The 20,514-nt window shown below is 34.2% G+C and overlaps 1 protein-coding gene across 4 annotated transcripts in view; it reads right to left on the minus strand.

The window, feature by feature from the left end:
• Nucleotides 1–20,514, minus strand: part of ZC3H13 (zinc finger CCCH-type containing 13) — a 105,326-nt gene that overhangs the window by 82,161 nt on the left and 2,651 nt on the right. For 2 of the 4 annotated variants that reach the window (XM_036249677.1, XM_036249680.1), the window contains exons 3-6: nucleotides 19,343–19,469; nucleotides 16,190–16,315; nucleotides 15,761–15,870; nucleotides 10,326–10,437 (exon numbers count right to left, since the gene is read on the minus strand). In XM_036249677.1, the coding sequence (XP_036105570.1) occupies nucleotides 10,326–10,437; nucleotides 15,761–15,870; nucleotides 16,190–16,306 (339 nt within the window). In that variant the 5' untranslated portion in view covers nucleotides 16,307–16,315; nucleotides 19,343–19,469. The remainder of the gene's footprint in view (nucleotides 1–10,325; nucleotides 10,438–15,760; nucleotides 15,871–16,189; nucleotides 16,316–19,342; nucleotides 19,470–20,514) is intronic. The other 2 variants (XM_036249678.1, XM_036249679.1) reach the window with 2 other exon arrangements.

Consider the following 20,514-nt stretch of genomic DNA (forward strand, 5'->3'; position numbering starts at 1 on the left):
CATTATTTTACTTTCAGTCTCTGTGTGTCTTTCTATCTGAAATGGGTCTCTTTTAGACAGCACATGTGTGGGTCTTATTTTCTTATCCATTCAGCAACCCTATGTTTTTTAATTGGAGCATTTAACTCATTTATACTTAAAATGATTAATTGGTATTGCCATTTTAATATTCATATTTACTACCCTCCCCCCTTCTTCCTAAAGAAGTCCCTTTAACATTTCTTGTAATACTAGTTTGGTGATGAACTTCCAGCTTTTTATTTTCTGGGATGGTTTTAAACCTTTTCAAATGGACACTTCTGATCAAGACTAAAAACTTAATTTTTTAAATTATGCTTATTAATGTATATTTGTTACAGATGTTTATCCTTTTTCCCTCATTGATACCCTCCACCCAAACTCCCTCCAAGACTAAAATCTAAATAATGAAAAACAATATTCACTGTTGTTTTTTGGCCTGAATATTATCCAAAAAACTTAGGTCAGTCTATAGCCTTTAGGGTAGATATAATCTGACATATAAATATTTTTAAATTATTCACTGATGTGCAATTTCAGAATCTTTCAATATTACAGAAACACAGCCCGTAAAGAAATGTTGGTCTATATTTTGGAAAATGTAGTTTAGTTTTGTTTACACTATACTGAAGAGAAATCCTACATAGGTTATTACAGATTTTCTTTTATATATTCACCACAAAAATTATATTAGGTTGTCTCAGAATAAAAAGCTATGAGTAAACAAGACTATAAATTTCAGAAAATATTCAACAGTTAACAAAAATCAAGTATTCTCTCAATACTGCATTTAAAAAATTTTATCAAGGAAAGAGCAGTGATTAACAATGTACCTATGTATCTATACAGTAGTGAAGAGCAGAAACCACAGGAAGTGGGGAGAGAACTAGACAGAAACATTCTTCTAATGATACTTTAAAAAGACATCCTTAGTCCTCGCCGGGTGTCTCAATAGGTTTGAGCATCATCCCATACACCAAAAGGTGGTGGTCTGGATTCTCAGTCAGGGCACATACCTGGGTTGTAGGTTTGATTCCTGGTTGGGGTGCAAACAAAAAGCAACTGATTGATGTTTCTCTCCCCCCCACCCCACCACCAAGATCAGTTTTAAAAAAACGTATCTAGCTAGCTAGCTATCATCCATCCTCAGGTGTAGATTAAAAAAAAAAAAAAAGACATCCTCAAACTCAGAACAATTAGACAAAGTTATTAAAAATATAGAACTAAAAAACAGGTATTTTAGGCACACATTAGAACCTGAAAACCTCAAAGTAAAATATCCACCTTCTTTTCAAACACATGGGGAAAAGTCAGAAAAATTGACTGTTATCTTAGGTCACAAAGCAAAGCTCATCAAAGTTATATATATATATATATAAAGAGTATTAAATAAAATTTATGTTTTAATCAAAAGAACACACACATAAATACAAAAGGCTCTTCAACCTCAAAATTTCAAAACATGCCATTAAACAACTATCGGATCACAGGTGAGGTCCAAATCTGAAGTGGAAAATTTTTATGTTTACTTTCAATATTACTTTATTGATTTCAGATGTACAGCAGAGAATTGCTTGAAAATAATGATAATGAAAGCATGACATGCCCTGGCCGGTTTGGCTCAGCGGTTGGAGCGTCAGCCTGCGGTACAGAGAGACCCGGGTTCGGTTCCCGCTAAGGGCACGTACCTTGGTTGCAGTTTGTCCCTGGCCCTGGTTGGTCATGCGGGTGGCAGCCACTCGATGTGTCCCTTCACATCGATGTTTCTCTCTCTCCCTCCCGCACTATCTGAACAAAAAATGGAAAAATGTCCTCAGATGAGGATAAAAAAAAAAAAAAAGAAAGCATGACATGAGATCCATGAAATTCAGCTAAAATAGTTACCAGAGAAAAGTTCATAGCATTAAATAGTAATATAAATAAAAAAATAAATAAATAAATGCTCAATTAATTCAACAGTGAAAAGGAATAAACAAAAGAGGGAATTAATACAGAAAAAACAAATGTGTTAGAAAAGATAAAGAACTAATATGTAAACCTAAAAGTTGATTCTTTGAAAATAAACGAACTACTGGCTAACCTAATGAAGAAAAAAGGGAGAATTCGAAAGTATTCAGAACTGGATATGACAGTGAAAATAACCATTAGAACAAAGAAAATTGTAAAACATGAGATTTCTTCACACAACTCTAAGCAAATAAGTTTAAAAATCTAGATAAATTAATTTTTCTAAAAATACACTATTTCCCAAAATTAACTTCAGTCTAAAGTTTACCAATTTCTATTGAAAAAAGAAAAAGCAGTTAAAGAACTCCTTCATAAAGGTGTACAAGACTCAGCTGGTTTCACATGGTAATTCTACCAAACCTTTAAAGAGCAGAAAATCCCAAGACCACTTAAAATATTCCATACAAAGTATTAGAGATATTTTATTATGAGGTATGTGTACTACTTGGGAAATGTTAGTGTTATTTGAAAGTAGACTTGAATGAGTTGCAAATGTACATTGCAAACTCTAGGACAATAAAATGTAAAAATAACAAGCATAATAAGCTAAGGAGAAAAAATTAAATAATGCAAAATGCTCAATTAAAACCATAAATGGCATACAGAGAGTGAAAGACACAAAATCAGAACAAAGAACAATGGTAACAAATCAAAAACAGTAACAAACGTAATAGATATTAATTCAACTACATCAGCAGTTCTCAACCTGTGGGTTGCAACCCCTTTGGTGGTCGAACGACTCACAGGGGTCGCCTAAGACCATCGGAAAACACATATTCCCGATGGCAATTCATAACAGTAGCAAAATTACAGTTATGAAGTAGCAATGAAAATAATTTTATGGTTGGGTGTCACCACAACATGAGGAACTGTATTAAAGGGTCGCAGCATTAGGAAGGTTGAGAACCACTGAACTACATCAATAATTACTTTAAACACCTATGAACTAAATGCATCTATTTAAAACACTCAGAGATTATCAGAGTGGATAAAAAAAAGACTCAACTGTATGTTGTCTATGAGATACCAACTTCAAATATAAAGACTTAAATTTAAAGGAAAGAGATAAAGATGTACTATGCTAATACTAATTACAAGAGTGGGAATAGCTACACACACACACATACGTATTTTAAAATATTTTTATTGATTTTTTAGAGACAGAGAAAGGGAGAGGGAGAGAGAAAACATCAATGTGAGAGGGAAACATCAATTGGCTATCCCCTGAACGCCCCCTACTGGGGATCAAGCTGTCAACCTGGGCATGTGTCTTGAACAGGAATTGAACCTGCAACCTTTCGGTACATGGGATAACACCCAACTAACTAAGCCACACCGGCCAGGGCAGAATAACTATATTAGTGTCAAACACTACATGAGGTGTCAAAATACATGAGGTAAAAACTAATATAACTCTGCAAAGAGAAATACATGGTACTATGATTGGAGAAATTAACACATCTATCAGAAATGGACAGATCCAGCAGGCAGAAAATCAGCAAGAACATAGTTGAACTCAAAAGCCCCATTAATTTACTGCAGTATTTTTCAACCTTTTTCATCTCATGGCACATATAAACTAATTACTAAAATACTGTGGCACACCAAAAAATATATATATTTTGCCAGTCTGACCAAGAATTACATATAATTTTGATTCATTCATACCCAAGAGCTATTTTTATGTTAGATCTTGACATTTTTTTATTTGACAATCTAAAGGAAAAGAGGTCAGTGTCCCTGACTGAATAGTTAGGTACTGCATGTTTTAAAAATGTTTGTGGCACATGGGATGAAAATCAATGATCTACTGGATATAATAGACATCTATAAAGTACTTCATCCAACAACAGCAGAATACACATTCTTCTCAAGCTCACATGGAACATTCACCAAGATAGACCACACCCGGCCAGGTAGCTCAGTTGGTTGGAGGGTTGTTCTATACACCAAAGGTTGTGGGTTAGATTCCCAGTCAGGGTATGTATGGGAGACAACCAATCAATGTTTCTTTCTCACATCGATGTTTCCCCCTCTCCTTCCCACCCCTTCCTCTCTCTCTAAAAGTTTTATATATATATATATATATATATATACATACACACACACACACACACACACACACATACACATCTCCTCGGATGAGAAGTAAAAAAAACAAAAACAGACAGACCATATTCTGGAACGTAAAATACTTACAAAAAAAACAGAACTCATATACTGTCCCCTCTCAGACCATAATGAAATTAAACTAGAATTAGTAACACAAGACAGCTGGGAAATCCCAAAATGCATGGAGATTAAACAACACACTTTTAATTAACATATGAGTCAAAGAAGAAACTTCAAGAGAAATATTTAAATATTTCATACTAAGTGAAAACTAAACAAAAATCAAAATGTGTGGAATGCAGTGAAGCAGTGTTTAGAAATTTATAGCATTAAATACATATAGTAGAACAGAAGATCTAAAATCAATAATTTAAGCTTCCGCCTTAGAAAACTGGAAAAATAAGAGCAAACTAAATCTAAAGCAAGCAAAAGAAATAATAAAAATTAGAGCAGAAATCAGTGAAATGGAAAACAGGAAATTAACAGAGAAAAATCAATAAAGCCCAAGCTGGTTCTTCAAAAAGATCAGTAAAATCAATACACCTATATCCAGGCTAATTAAGAAAAAAGGACAGAAAGATAAATTATCAATATTAAAAACAAAACAGAAGACATCACTACAGATCCCAAGAATTTTAAAAGAATAAAAGAATACTATGAACATTACTATGCCCACAAATTTGATAACCTAGAAATCATAGCTTTTCAACCAGCATGCCACAAGAATTTTTAAAACATGCAATACCTGACTAGTCAGGGGCATTGACCTCTTTTCCCTTAGACTGTCAAATTAAAAAGTGAAAACAGCCAACGCAACAATAGCCATCCGGTGTGAATGCCCGGTCTTGAACCATAAATATACGTATAGGTCATATAGAGTTACATCTTATCCTGTTGCATAATAAGGTTGCAACTGATTGGTTAATTCTTGGTACCAGAAATCCTTATATACAAGAATAGGCACATGATTTTTTTAAAAAGTCACTTTGGAGCAAAAAGGGTAGGTAATTACTACTACTATTATTGTTATTTTTTGGCAAATCAATCAAAACTACACCTATTTTTGTTCTGGGTGGTGTTGCTAAGTGGTTAGAGCATCGGCCAAAGCACCAAGGGGTTGTGGGTTTGATTTCTGATCAAGTGCACATACCTCGAATGCAGGTTTGATATGCAGTCCTAGTTGGAGGGGTGTGGGAGGCAACCAATCGATGTGTCTCTCACATCGATGTTCCTGCCACAGAATTTTAGTGAGATGAAAAAAGTTGTAAATCACTGACCTAGATGAAATAAGTTGTAAATCACTGACCTGGATGAAATAGACTAATTCCTTGAAAGTTACAATCTGCCAAAACTAACACATAAAGACAATCTGAAAAGACCTTTAATTACTAAAAAATATTGAATCAATAATGAATAACCTTTCAAAACTAAAAATACCAGTTCCAGATGGGTCCACATATGAATTCTATCAAACATTTAAGAAAGAAATTATATCAGAAGATGAGGATAAATACCAAGTCTAAATAAATAGTCTTCATTCGAAGATAAGTCATAATGTTGAGGTGGGGGAGGAAATAGAAGTAAATGAGAAAAATTACCCTTTGAAAAATGGTGGGCAAGGGAAAGGGAACATCATTCTGAAGTCTCAAAAGAAAAACCTCCGAAAATGACTTTTATAGGAACCAGATAAGGTCATTAAAATGATAGGTTAAGAAAAAAATATTTTTAAAACATTACACGTTAATTGAAACATTATTCCACTTGTTTTGATTTCACAAGAGAGTAGATTAACAAAAATGACTAAAAACTTTAAGAACAAAGATCATGAAAAGTATTGAAGATGGGTGGTGGTAATGTCTGCATAACAATAAGAATGTAATTAATGCCACTGAACTGTACACCTATATCATTCAAAATGATAAATTTTATGTACTTCATAATTTTAAAAATTAAAAAAAAAAGAGATCAACACATACAAAGAAACTTAAGACTACTGCCCAGCTGCACTGAGCTAAGATTTAGGCTTGCAAAGGAATGCTCACACTGAATCTTTAAATCCCAAACTAGACATCCTTTCACAATGATGAATTATTTAAACCTTTTCTTGAATGTAGCCACAAACAAAGCTTCTTCTCCTAAGAGAGGGAGATCTCCTATAGCACATGCATGCCCCGAATACTGAATATTCCTCCATCTGACTCTATTAATCAGGGATCTAATTTTGCTCTCAAAGCTAACTAATCAATGTGCTCAAATTACATAAAATAACAAGTCTCTGATACAGAAGAAGAAAACACAATTCAATTACTGCATTTGAAAACTTCTAGAGACTGGTTAAAAGCACCTAGTACCATAAAAATGTAATATATTATTCCATAAACGTTTCAAAATAGCATATTAGTGTCAGTACAAGTACTGTAAATAGTGCCAAAAACTGGTTGTCTTTGATGACATGAGCCTAGTATACAAAGGGACCACAAACCAACTCTCTTCTCTCCATAGTTAATGGCTCTTTGGTCATTAAATCTTATTGACTCTACCTCAAATAAGCCTCTGATTGTGTTAAATTAATTTCCATTGTCTTAAGTCTGGTTCAAACACCTAGACCAGACTCTTCCAATGTAAATAAAATGCAAATCACATACACACTTCGAAAATTTTCTCTTTACCACATTTGAAAGAAAAAAAAAATAGGTAAAATCAAAATTTTGATAGTATATTTTATTTAATCCAATATATAAAAATATTGTCAATATGACATATAATCAACATAAAAAATTATTGATGAGATTTTGACTTTCTTTTTTTCATACTTTTTTTTTTTTTTACGGTTGAAAGTATTACAAATGTCCCCCTTTTTCCCTACTGACCCTTCCTTCCTGCTTCCACCTCCCTCCTGCCTTCCCTAACCTAGTGTCCAAGTCAACTGGTTGTGCATATATGCCCATAAGTTCTTTGGTTTATTTATTCCAACCTCCCATGCCTCTGAGGTTTCTCAGTCTGTTCCCTACTTCCATAATTCTGGATCTCTTTTGGTCAACAGCTTATTTTGTTCATTATATTCCACAAATAAGTGAGATCACGTGGTACTTGTCTTTCTCTGTCTGTCTTATTTCGATTAGCATAATACTCTCCAGGTCCCTCCATGTCATCTCAAAGGGTAAGAGATCTCTTCTTTCTTCATACTAAGTCTTTGAAATTCAAGATCACAATTCAGATTAGTTAAATTTCAAGTGTTTAATAGCCCCACTAGAAACAGTATAGACCTGAGACCACCAGGAGTTATCAATACTGGCTGCATTATCAGATTGCTTTTCATTTATTCAGTAAACGATCTTATGAGTTCCAGGGTCTGGAGGTGTACTTGTAAACAAGATAAACCTCTTCAACCTGCAACTGACATCCACATGCTCTAATTCCTATACTCTGGGCACACAGCCTCACAGCAGTCCTTTAAATAAAGTAGGTTCTCAAACACAGTAGTCCTTAAAAACTCTTATTGTTATTGTGTTGGGTTTTTTCTTCTTCCTGGACTCACCCCTTCCCTCCCTTCATCCCATTTATCCTTCATACCCAGTACAAAATGTTTTTTCCCTCTGTCAAGTGCTCTCTGGTTCTCTAGAAGTTACTTATTCCCTCCATTTGTTCAATTCTCTCTGACATACCATCACATTCTATAGAATTACATAATTCTATAGAATTATAGAATTTATTTCTCCATAAGATCCAGGGTTATCATCCTCATAACTCAGACACATTGGATTAGAGGTCAGTGGCAGAGAAGTGGTAAAATTACACTTAATGTGTGGAAAATTACACACACAATTTAACTACGCTCTGTTATCTATGTTATAGCTATCCCAACCGAAACGAAATCTAATTTTCCCATAGAAATCCATTACATGAAAATTAAGAGTCACATGCATTGCAATAGAAATTATCACAGAAATGATTAGCAGCTGTTATACTGTTATCACTCAAAATAATGAATACCCTAGTACAATAGCTTACTAACAGTCTTTTTGTTGTTGTTGTTTGGATAGTAAATTCCCTAAAACCTGACTATTCTTGAATCTTGTGACTCTATCCCTTAGGTGTTAATGAAGCTCAGTGCCTTTGAGGGCTTTCTCATCTAGGGAAAGCAAAAATCAGCTTTAAACTTCCTAATAAAATGCCAATTTTGCTGTCTACTAGGTTAATATGCTAAATATATAAACCTTTATGATCAACAACACACACCTAGATACTCGTTAAGTACCTAAATCTCCACTGCAAATGTTCATCTCCTATTAAGAGCCTAAATGCAATTTATATTAGAGAGAAAAGGCTAAGATCCATTCTAATATCAGTTCATACCATTTATTAAAGTCATAGAATAGTCCGTCACGTTACTTGTCTTATATTTATTTTCTTCACAGCAACACACTGATATAGCTATCACCTCCACTTGACAGATAAGGAAACTGAATGAAGTAGAGTTAAATAATCCCTAAAGTAATTTGTTCAGAATGTAAATTCGAGATGTTTGTCCTTTACATTAATCTTTGCCTGAGACAATGGTTTCTTAAATACCACACCACCTAAAGCACAAGAAACAACAAACATTTAGGTAAATTGGATTTCCTTAAATTAAAAATATTTGTGCTTTAAAGAATACCATCAAGAACATAAAGATAACCCAAAGAATGCAAGAATTTTTTACAAATCATATAAGAAACTTGTATCCAAAATAAAGAACTCTTATAAATTAATAAGACACAATCCAATTAAAAATGGGTAAAGAATCTAAATAGACATTTCTCCAAACAAGAATGGCCAATAAGCACATGAAAAGATGATCAACAATATTTTAGCCATCAGGGAAATGCAAATCAAAGCTATAATGGGATTACCACTTCACACCCACTTAAGATGGCTATAATAAAAAAGTTAGATAATAACAACTGTTGGCAAGGATATAGAGAATTGGAAATCTCATATACTGCCAGCAAGAACAAAATGGTGCAGCTGCTTTGGAAAACATTCGAGCAGTTCCTCCAAAGGTTAAATGTAGAGGTTAAAAAGGTTAAACCGTGACTCAGCAATTCTACTGCTAGATGTAAACCCAAGAGAAATGAAAAATACGTCCACACAAAAACTTGTATATTAATGTTCATAACAGTATTATTTTATAACAGTCAGAAAGAGGAGACAACCCAAATGTTCAACTGATGAATGAATAAACAAAAGGTGATATATCAAAACAATGGACTCTTATTTGGCAATAACAAGGAATAATATATGAATACACCCTATAATCTTTCATGAACTTTGAAAACACTGTGCTAAGTGAAAGAAGCTAGTCACAAAAAAAGAAACCAAAAAACATAAACTGTATGGCTGCATTTGTATGAAATATCTGAAATAGGCAAATCTACAGTGACAGTAAGTTGAATAGTGGTTGCCTAGAGCTTCAGGTCAATAGCAGGGATAAGGGGATGACTGCTAAAGGGTATGGATTTTCTTTTGGAGGTCATGAAAATGTTCTAAAATTGACTGTGGTGCTAGCTGCATGACTATGAATATACAAAAAATCACCAAAGTGTATACCTTAAATGGGTGAACTGTACAGCATGTAAATTGTATCTCAAATCTGTTACGACTTCCATTCCTGACAAACACCTGTGTCCTTTCATTCAATAAACTACATCATAAATTGTGTTTCTCTTTTGGCTTAACTGCCAAGAAATCCATCATTAAATTTTGTGATCACATGTGCTTTCCTTTACCTAAGTTTCCTAGTTCAGTTTCTGTCACCACCATGCCTTGTTTTCATTGTTTCAGTTTAAAATTGTTCTACTTTAAGCCACGTCAATTGTTCTCAGAAGCAGGAAGGATGGCTGGCTAAACTCTGAAAACTTAAGAATATGTTTAGATATTCACGATGCCTACCAAGGTAAAGAAACTCTAAGAAGTTCAGCTTGAGCTCTACCAACGAATTCCCTTTATTTTAACTACTACCAAGAAATGAAACAGTCAGAGAATTATGAGTTTGGAGGATATTCCTCCCCTAAATACATTATCTACATAGAACATTATAATGCAATGTTACAATTTACCATATACTTATCACACAGGATATTTAAAATGGAACATATATGATAAGTTACTGCTGAAATTTAATTTTACTTTGGGAAATTGAATCCTACCCTAACAGGTGAGGATGATTCCTCTGTATTCCGTTTCTGGGACTCAGTGTCCACATCTTGGCGCTTGTTCTTCATTCTTTCTCTAAGATCCCCTGTAGGCCTTTCTGGTGACCTTTCAAAACAAAAACAAAACAAAAACAAAAACAGCAAAAATCTACATTTATATATCATTTTATATGAATACATTTGCAAAAATCGTCCAGATGGTATGGTTCAGTGGTTGAGCATCAACCCATGCACCAAGAGGTCGCCGGTTCAATTCCCATCAGGACATGTGCCCAGGTTGTGGGCCCGATCCCTGGTGGGGGCATGCAGGAGGCGGCCAATTGATGTTTTCTCTCATTGATGTTTCTCTCTCCCCCTCTCACTTCCTCTCTCTCTAAAATTTCTAAAATCTCTAAAAAATTTCTAAAATCTCTAAAAAATTTTTTCAAAAGAACATTATTTGCAAAAGTAAACTCACACATCTCAATATAATTTTTCTAACTGTCCCTGGCTCCTAAATTTCAGAAAAAAATAATTAATTTGTTTCAGCTTAACATTAACATATACAAAATATGATCACTTAAAAGTTTTCTCCCTCAAACTATACTTTAAAATTCCATGGGGTGGCAAATGCTGGTAATATGAATAAGAAACTATATATGAGCTGAGAAAAAAACAATTAGTAATTAACAGCTTAATTAGTATTACATAAATACACAGGGAGTGACAAAAGTAGGTTTATAGTTGGTCATATGAAAAAATACAATAAATAATAAATACTAATACAAGAATAAATTGTATTTTGAGTACTCCTAACCATAAACCTACTTTGCCCCACCCTCTTTTAGTTATACTTAAAAACAAAAAAGTAGGAAGATAAAGTTTTTAAAACACAACACTGAAAAATTAATCTAAAAGCAACAGTGTTATCATATACACATGTATGTGGTTGGATATGTCAGCAACTGAGAAAATATTTGATGCATCTTAAGAATCAAAGTAAAACAGGAGTTTTTTGTGTTATTCTTATAATTTTTCTTACGTTTAAAATTATTTTATAATGAAAATAAAGGATCCATAACACTTATTTTATATTCTGCTCTGGATTTTTTTTAATTAAGGAAAAATATACATATTTATGTTCAAAACTGGCAAGGCTTCATAGTTTAAATTGGAAATTTGATAAACGGCTGTTAAATTATTTCACATACTAAGTAAGAAAAACAAAACAGATAGAAAACATACTGCCTTTAAAGAATATTCCTAGAATACCTTTAAAAGAGGACAATAAGTTAAAAAATATGTCCCTCTTTAGCCATCAAAAAATACTATATATAATATTTTTAAGATACAAATCACATAAATATTCACATCTATTTCAAGTAATAGCTGATGAATCAAATTAATACCTTTATCAATGATTCATACAAATCATATGGTTAGTGAAGAAATAATTTCAGGTAATTCACTTCAAAGGATCTCATTGACATTTACATGTATATTTTATAGATCTATATTAAATGTTTTAACAGTTAAAGCTGAACTTAAAAATGGAACTACTTACTAACCAGAACATAAATTCTTTAAACTACAATTATGATGTACATGTACATTTTTATGTGTCCTGGTTTCCTGTATATAACACGAATTTATTGTAAACTTGTTTCTATCCTAAATAGCACCTAACAGAGTATTCTACACACAATGAACACTCAATAAAGGACTTAAATGCCTTTTTTTTTTTTTTATCCTCACCCGAGGACATTTTCCCACTTTATGTTCAGATAGAGTGGGAGGGAGAGAGAGAGGAAGGAAAAGAGAGAGAAACATCAACGTGAAAGGGACACATCGAGTGGCTGCCACCCGCACTACCAACCAGGGCCAGGACAAACTGCAACCGAGGTACGAGCCCCTAGCGGGAACTGAACCCGGGTCTCTCCGGACCGCAGGCCAACGCTCTAACTGCTGAGCCAAACCGGCCACGACTGACTTAAATGTCTTTTGACTAAACAAGCATATCTGAAATGCACTGCCTTTCTTTCCATCTTTAAATCACATTATGAACTATTTTTCTTCCCTAAAAAAAAAGGTAAAATACAAGAGAAGTTATCAGATAAAAGAAAAAACACACAAAATAGCAAAATTGTAACAAAAATTCCTTTATTCTAAGTCTAGTATAATATATATATTTTTTTGCATTTTAGGCAAATTTTTTTGCCATTTTCCTCAAAACTGTCTCTTGTATATAAATTGTGAGTCAGTTAATAATAAATTTCAAAGATGAATTAAAGCATGTATTAGAAATGTAGTAATAATATAAAAAATTAGAATTATTGAAATAGTTTCCCAGGTATGTGTTTATACAGGTAATTAAACTTATGAAGACTAATTTCTTTTTAATAGACAAATGATAATCTAAATGCAAATATGACAATATTCAGCATCACAACCAAAATATACAATATTTAAGTGAACAGAACATTTGAATTTAAATCTATTAAATTTCAAAATCTATACACACACACAAAAACTCACCCAATCAAAAAAAAAAAAAAAAAATCTCCAAATGGTTCCATTTTTATACTACTCCTGTAGTCAAAGCATTCAGCACACCCAATTTTAAAATGACGTAATTTCTTTACCAATCAAGTTTAAACTCATTTTGTGACAATATTTATGTAGGCTACATCTTTAAACACCACAACAAAAATTATTATAAGGGAACCAAAAGAAAATAAAAAGTCCTTATTAGGAAAGATAATTTAGTTTGGCCTTTATTAAAGGCAACATGATGTTCTAAATATGTACATTTATCTTCATATAAATAAATACCTATTTTCATTTACATTAATACATTGTGAGATAAGGACTTGGCAAATGCATTTTAACCTTTAGAATTTGCATTAGATTATCTTTTGTCATTAAGATTTAAATTTAGAACATCTTAAAAAGCTAAAATTATATCGTATTTAAATTTTTAAAAAATTCTGTCTTAAGCAGCAGTTTAATACATAATTGAGGAGGAAGTAAACCACACATATATTATAATAAAGATCTGTCAAAACAAGTAAATATTGAACTTCCGGTCAAGATGGCTGCGTAGGTAAATCCGGTATCACATCCTCCCACAACCACATCAAAGTTACAACTAAACTACAGAACAACCATCATTCAAAACCGCCTGAAATCGAGCTGAATGGAAATCCTACAACTACGGAATTAAAGCAGCAGCCACATGGAGACAGGTAGGAGGGGCGGGGGCGGGGGGCCTGGGCCCACACCCACATGTAGTGGATAAAAATCAGGAGGACACCTCGTCTGGCAGGGTCCTCCCTGAGGACTGAGGGGTCCCCGTCCCACACCAGATGCCCTGCTCAGGGTTCCAGTGCCAGGAAGAGAAATCCCCATAACTTCTGGCTGGAAAAAACAGCGGGAACTGAGGCTCAGGGAGCCAGAGGCGGCTGGAGCCCCAGGCAGCTCCTTAAAGGGCCCGCACACGGACTTATTGGACTCACTCCCTCTGAGCTTGGAGGGGAGGCAGCTTGAGGGGTGCCACATACAGAGAAGAACTGAGCAGTTTGGCACTGGAGCGAGGGCTGGAGAGGGGGCTTTCTCTTGGACAGGCATGCTATCAGAGGCCTTTGTTCCTTTGGTGAGCCCTTGCCTGGGGCGGCAGATAGCCGCCATATCTGGGACTCCAGCCGCCATATCTGGGACTCCAGCAACCTGGCTCACACTGGTAGCCCCACCCTGGTAATTCCCTGAGGCCCTGCCCCACCCAACTTTCAGGCCCACCCAAGCTGTTGCCACTTGCTTAACCATAGGATTGGCCTGTCTTGGATCCTGATTCAGGTTTTCCTAAATTCTTTCAAACAAGCAGCATTTGGTCTCAGCTAGCCCCATACCTCTCATTTAGTAATACACTGAAACAAACACAGGGAGGCAGCCAAAATGAGGAGACAAAGAAACAGGTCGCAAATGAAAGAACAGAACAAAACCCCAAGAAAAGAACTAAGCGAAATGGAGATAAGCAACCTAACAGATGCTAAGTTCAAAATACTGCTTACAAGGATGCTCAATGAACTTAGTGAGGGCCCCAAGAGCATAAAAAAGGACCAATCAGAAATTATGGATGCACAGTCAGAAATGAAGGAAGCATTAACTGAAATAAAGAATAATTTACAGATTCAATAGTAGAGTACGTAAATCCAAGAAGCAAAGTATCGATTTGGAATATAAGGAAGCAAAAAACACCCAATCAGTACAGCAAAAAGAAAAAAGAATCCAAAAATATGAGGATAGCGTAAGGAGCCTCTCGGACAACTTCAAGCGTGCCAAGATTTGCGTCTTGGGGGTGCCAGAAAGAGAAGAGCGAGAACAAGAAATGGAAAATCTGTTTGAAACAATAATGGCAGAAAACTTTTCTAACTTGGTGAAGGACACAGACATACAAGTCCAGGAAGCACAGAGAGTCCCAAAGAAGATGAACCCCAAGAGGCCCATACCAAGACACATCATCATCAAAATGCAAAAGGTTCAACACAAAGAGAGAATCTTAAAAGCAGCCAGAGAAAGGCCGCTAGTTACCTAAAGGGAGTTCCCATAAGGCTGTCAGCTGATTTCTCAAAAGAAACTTTGCAGGCCAGAAGAGAGTGGCAAGAAGAACCCAGAGTGATGAAAAGCAAGAACCTATAACCAAGATTACTCTATCCTGTAAAGCTGTCATTTAGAGTCGATGACCATATAAAGAGTTTCCCAGACAAGAAAAAGTTAATGGAGTTCATCAACACCAAACCGTTATTATATGAAATGATGAAGGGTCTTTTTGAAGAAAAAGATAAAATATATGAACAAACAAAATGGCAGTGAATACATATCTATCAACAATGGAATCTACAGACAAAATGAACAGGCAGAACAGAAACATTCTCATAGATACAGAGAACATTTTGTTGGTTGCCAGATGGGAGGGGGGTTGGAGGAATGGGTGAAAAAGGTGAAGAGATTAAGAAGTACAAATTCATTGCTAAACTGACAAACCTCAAAAAGAAAGGGGTTGGGGTGTGGGAAGAAATAAACCAAAGAACTTATATGCATAACCAATGGACACAGACAATAGTGTGGGAACAGGCGGAAGGGGGGCGGGAGTGGGGAGGAGGGGGTCAATGGGGGAAAAGTGAGGAACATCTGTAATACATTCTACAATAAAGATTTAAAAAATAAAATAAAAAAAGTAAATATTGAATAAGTTAATTTTAAAGCAAATATTTTATTAATCTTAGATTTAATAACTAAAAAGATGTTATCGATCTTTGACTACATATCAGTAAGACTATCACCAAAATAGAAAATCTGACCAAATATATAGTTTTATTTCACATTTTTGTACTAAATAAACTATAAAAGCCATCTTCTAACTGTATATGAAGAAGTCAAAGTTCTCAATTTACCTTCTGTAATTGCTGCTATAACCTTTACCACGGGGTGAAAGGCCATGTACGAATCTACATGTGTTTCCATAGAGGCAGTTGCCAGTCTTCAGCCAGTTACGGCACTGTGTCTAAGAAATAAATATCACTATGTAAAAATTTCATATTTATTTCTGGACCAAAGATGCTAGTGGAACAAAATTAAAACAAATGCTATCAAAATTCCAGCTACCAGAGATATACATTACTCCCCAAGTAAAAAAAACATCAGAGAAAAAGAAAGAAAACCCACAAACCCTATCACCCTTTTCAATTCTTTCAATGAAACACATTTAAAAAAATTTACTGAACCAACATTCTTGCAACAAACGGTTCATCTTTTGATATGAATCAGTATTTCAAGAACAGAAATGCAAAAGAACCCCTGTGATTGTACTAGTGACAACTCACCTCTGCTGTACTGCCAGTGCTGGGTCCCAGCCTCTCAAATACACTGGGTCTTCGGGATGTGCTTTCAGATATGGTCTTTGTATTTTCCACTGTGACTTTCCTTCTAATTTTTGACATTTTGTACTACTTTAACAAAAGAGAGAGAGAAATGTAAAATTCTTCAATTTGAAATAACTGAGCCCATAACTTGCAAGTAGATAAAACTGTAGATAATTGTAAAATAATAAAAAAATTTTAAAAAAAGGACATAAAAGAATAGGAGTGCTCACAAGTAAACAGAGGTAAGCAGAACTTATCTTCTAAGACACAATTTATTAGTCAATTTAAAACTTTGAAATCTGTTGGCTGTAATTTTACCTCTTCTACAAGTGAATGAATACGATTCTAATTACACAGATAAGTTTTCATAGTACATTCAACCTCAAAAAACACACCATCAAATAATTAGTTTCTAAATTCCTTATTCAGGTTGTTTCAATATTTAATAACTATCTTTTAAGGAAAAATTGTACTATCATTTTCCATCTCTTGGTTAACTGAAAAAGAAAGTTATGTCAAAAAATGGGAAAATAAAATCAAGTGAGAATTTTATTGATAATGGAAGTTATGTTTTATACAATTTAAATGACATTAGTTATGCTCTAAAAATAAAATTGGGAGAAAAATGAATATTTAAATATTTTGCCTTACAGTAGTCAAGAATACAGTAATTAAGAATATTTATTTTCCAATAATACAAAAAATCTCCCTCAATGTTGAAAAGATGACTTTCTTTCAAAACAGAACAGGCTATAGAACTAAAAAACGTGAAGGTGTTTTCTATACACTATGCTACATTGACAAAAGTCAAAGGTGCTAAAAGTAATAATCCAGCTATTCCACCATTGCTAGTAACAAGACAAATCATAAATATATTTTACAAAATTAAAAAAAATTAAAACTTGAAACCATAATAGATTACTATCCAACTATGTAATTAGGTAATTCCACTGGAAATGAAAATATCAAAAAGTTGTATGATAGCCCGGCCAGTGTTGCTCAGTGGTTGAGCATTGACCTATGTACCAAGAAGTCAATTCCCAGTCAGGGCACACGCCTATGTTGTGGGCCTGATCCCCAGTAGGGGGGCGTGCAGGAGGGGGCCATTCAATGTTCTCTCTTATCCATGTTTCTATCTTTCTCCCTCTTCCTTCCCCTCTCTCTCTCAAATCAATTAAAAAAAAAAAAAGATATTATTAAAAAAAAGTTGTAAGACATACGTTTAGAAAACAATATTAAATTCTAGATCAAAGGTAAGCTAAAGATTATACTGCAGCAACTGCCTAAGAAAAAAAGTGTTACACTTTATAACACCTAAATATTAGTTGAAATCTTATTAGTCAAAATTAGTTACTAGAATGAACAATGGCCACTAAACAAATAAAAGTTCTATTTGGCACAGAACTGGTCCTATAAAGTTCAAAAATGTTCTTTTAATGTGTTGTAAAGTAAAAGCATATCACTTGAAAGAAAATTCAATCATGGTAGTACCAAATCAAGACTAACAACAACAACAAAAAGTTAACCACATTTGGTTCAGTTAAATACTTCATTTCAGGTCACATTTTAAAAGGATCCCAAGAATAAGGATGATGTTTGACAAATGAACCAAAAGGAAAATATGAAATAATATAGTAGTTTTAAATTTGAAATATAATATAAAATATAATAATTATTTTAATAGCTTTAATATAAAATATAATAATTATTTTAATAGATTAATGGCAATTAATCTTTAGTAATTCAAAGTTAGAAAATAACTTTAAATTACAAATTTTAAAAAATTAGTGTAGTGTCACATAAATGAACAAGAATTCGCTGCAACATAAAATATCAACTGTTCTCCAAGTAAGATACAGTGAACCCTCCATAATGGTGTTAGTATTATAAGACAACCTTTGATTTAACTTTTCTTGGGCTCATTTGCAGCCCAAATGTGAATTTACAGAAGAAAAGCTGGTAAAATTCACGTCTATTTGATTGAACGTAAACAACTAAAAGTCAATATGGGTGGAGATGAGAACAATGTAGAAAATGTAAAGCTGTGAGCCCTTGCCAGTTGGTTCAGCAGTTACAGCGTCACCCTGCGGTCCAGAGAGACCCGGGTTTGGTTCCCGCTAAGGGCACATACCTTGGTTGCAAGTTGTTCCCAGCCCTGGTTGGATTGTGTGGGAGGCAGCCACTCGATGTGTCCCTTTCACATCGATGTTTCTCTCTCTCTCCCTCCCAGTCTATCTGAACAAAAAATGGAAAAATGTCCTCGGGTGAGGATAAACAAAAAAGAAAATGTAGAGCTTTGATTAACTGATAAAATCACTATTTTACAATTGAAAGTGGACAGAATTTGATAAGTAAATATATCACAAAATATATAGGGAAAATCAGAAAAAAAAATTTTTTTAAGTTTCATTATGTTACTATACATATTACATAGATTACAGTGTAATGTTCACTCAGTAGTTTTAAAAACATTTGTTAATAAACTTAAAATAAAATGCATTTTAAAAGTTCCTTATTAGCTATACTAGTTATCTGAAACTTGGAAAAGAGGCACACCATCCCACCACATTGCCTCAAAGAAAACTAACCCTAACCTTACATTTTTTTGCTCCCCACTATCAATTGAAATGGTTGGTTCTGTCCTCAAATTCCTAGTCCAAACATGCCCTCATTCCCAATACACCCTCCTCAAGAGGTAATGGTAGTGTTTTCCACAGTTGGAGCAACATGCTATTCATTATTATATGTACTTGAAACACTGGTTATCTATAATCTCCTTTCTTGTTTATTATTGTACTGGAAACACTGGTAATCTATAATCTCCTTTCTTATTTTTCTGAGTAATCCAGGTATTAACTCTTCCTGTTCTGTAATCTGTTGCTTGGATCAGCACTCTTCTCCTCCCCTGACATACTGCTAGAAAGTAGTCTCACCAATTGGAGATCCCTAACATAAGCCTTGAAGATTTCAAAGGGTTTGGACTGCTATGTCAAAGACAATCAAGTGAGGCAATATGGCCCCTTTCCTTGTATTCTTGCCACTAAAATGGTTCCTTCACACAGAGGCAAAGTTGCTTTTACAGGTGACATATGGAACTACTTAAGATTCACCTACATAGCGCTTATCCCAGAAATTTTACTTCTAGCTACTGTTGAGTCTACCAACTTCAGGAATAACAGCAATGTAGTAAAGATGTATTCTCCTCTTTTCTCAGAGAGTCCACGCAGTATAAGATCTTGCCCTAAAATGATAATGAGTTTGAGTATCAGGTCTAGGTTACAGGAAGGTCCCAGACTTAAAAATAAAAAAGAAAGAAAGGTCTGAAGCAAAAGGGAAAAAGTAGGAACTGAAGTTTTCTAATTGAAAGAAAGAGTAATTCTACTGATTATCTATGTATCTAGGAACTTCCATCAGTAGTTAACAATAACAAGTTATCTAAATATTATTACTGAAACATTCATGATTTTGCATAGATAAATGCTTTATGCTTGCAAAGAATACAAAATATAATCCTTTATATTCTATTTGTCTAAATACATACACATAATCTAAAATACACCAGAAAAGCATTTACTCATATATAGTATAGTAATTAATTAATTTAAAACCATGTTACCAACTAATGTGACTTAATTAGAATTTTCAATCTAAAAATTTGAGCCCACAAAGTAAGATAAATACTACAACACAATAAAATGCAAATCTGACAGGAGGCAGGGAGTACTTTTTCAAGTAATATCTAAACAGGCTTCAATGAGGAGTAAATGCTTCAGAGTATATGAGAAAACTTAGAAACATTAAAATAAAATAAAAACGCAAATATTAAAATCTTCCCTAGCTCAGAGTTTTGAAGGTTTTTTTTCTCCAATTTTGTTTTCCATTTTTCTTTGGTTTTAAGTTAGCATCACACCACATTGTGTCTTTCCCAAACACCAGCATTATCAAAGCCAGAGAGTGACACTGGTGAAAGTCTAATGAGTTATTTTCCTATTTCTCTTCTCCATTTTCAGAGTTAATAGGATCAGAAGTTATATATTTTTTCAATTGAAAAAGAAAAATAAGGGACAAACTTTGAATTATTAAGACACAACAGGCCCTGGCCAGTTTGGCTCAGCAGTTAGAACGTCGACCTGTGGTCCCGAGGGACCCAGGTTCGGTTCCCAATAAGGGCGCAGTTTGTCCCGGCCCTGGTTGGTCGTGTGGGCAGCAGCCATTTGATGTGTCCCTTTCACTCGATGTTTCTCTCTCTCTCTCTGTTCCACTCTCTCCCTCCCACTCTACCTGAA

Source organism: Molossus molossus, unplaced genomic scaffold, assembly GCF_014108415.1.
Source record: "Molossus molossus isolate mMolMol1 unplaced genomic scaffold, mMolMol1.p scaffold_m16_p_9, whole genome shotgun sequence".
In the NCBI taxonomy this organism is placed as follows: domain Eukaryota; kingdom Metazoa; phylum Chordata; class Mammalia; order Chiroptera; family Molossidae; genus Molossus; species Molossus molossus.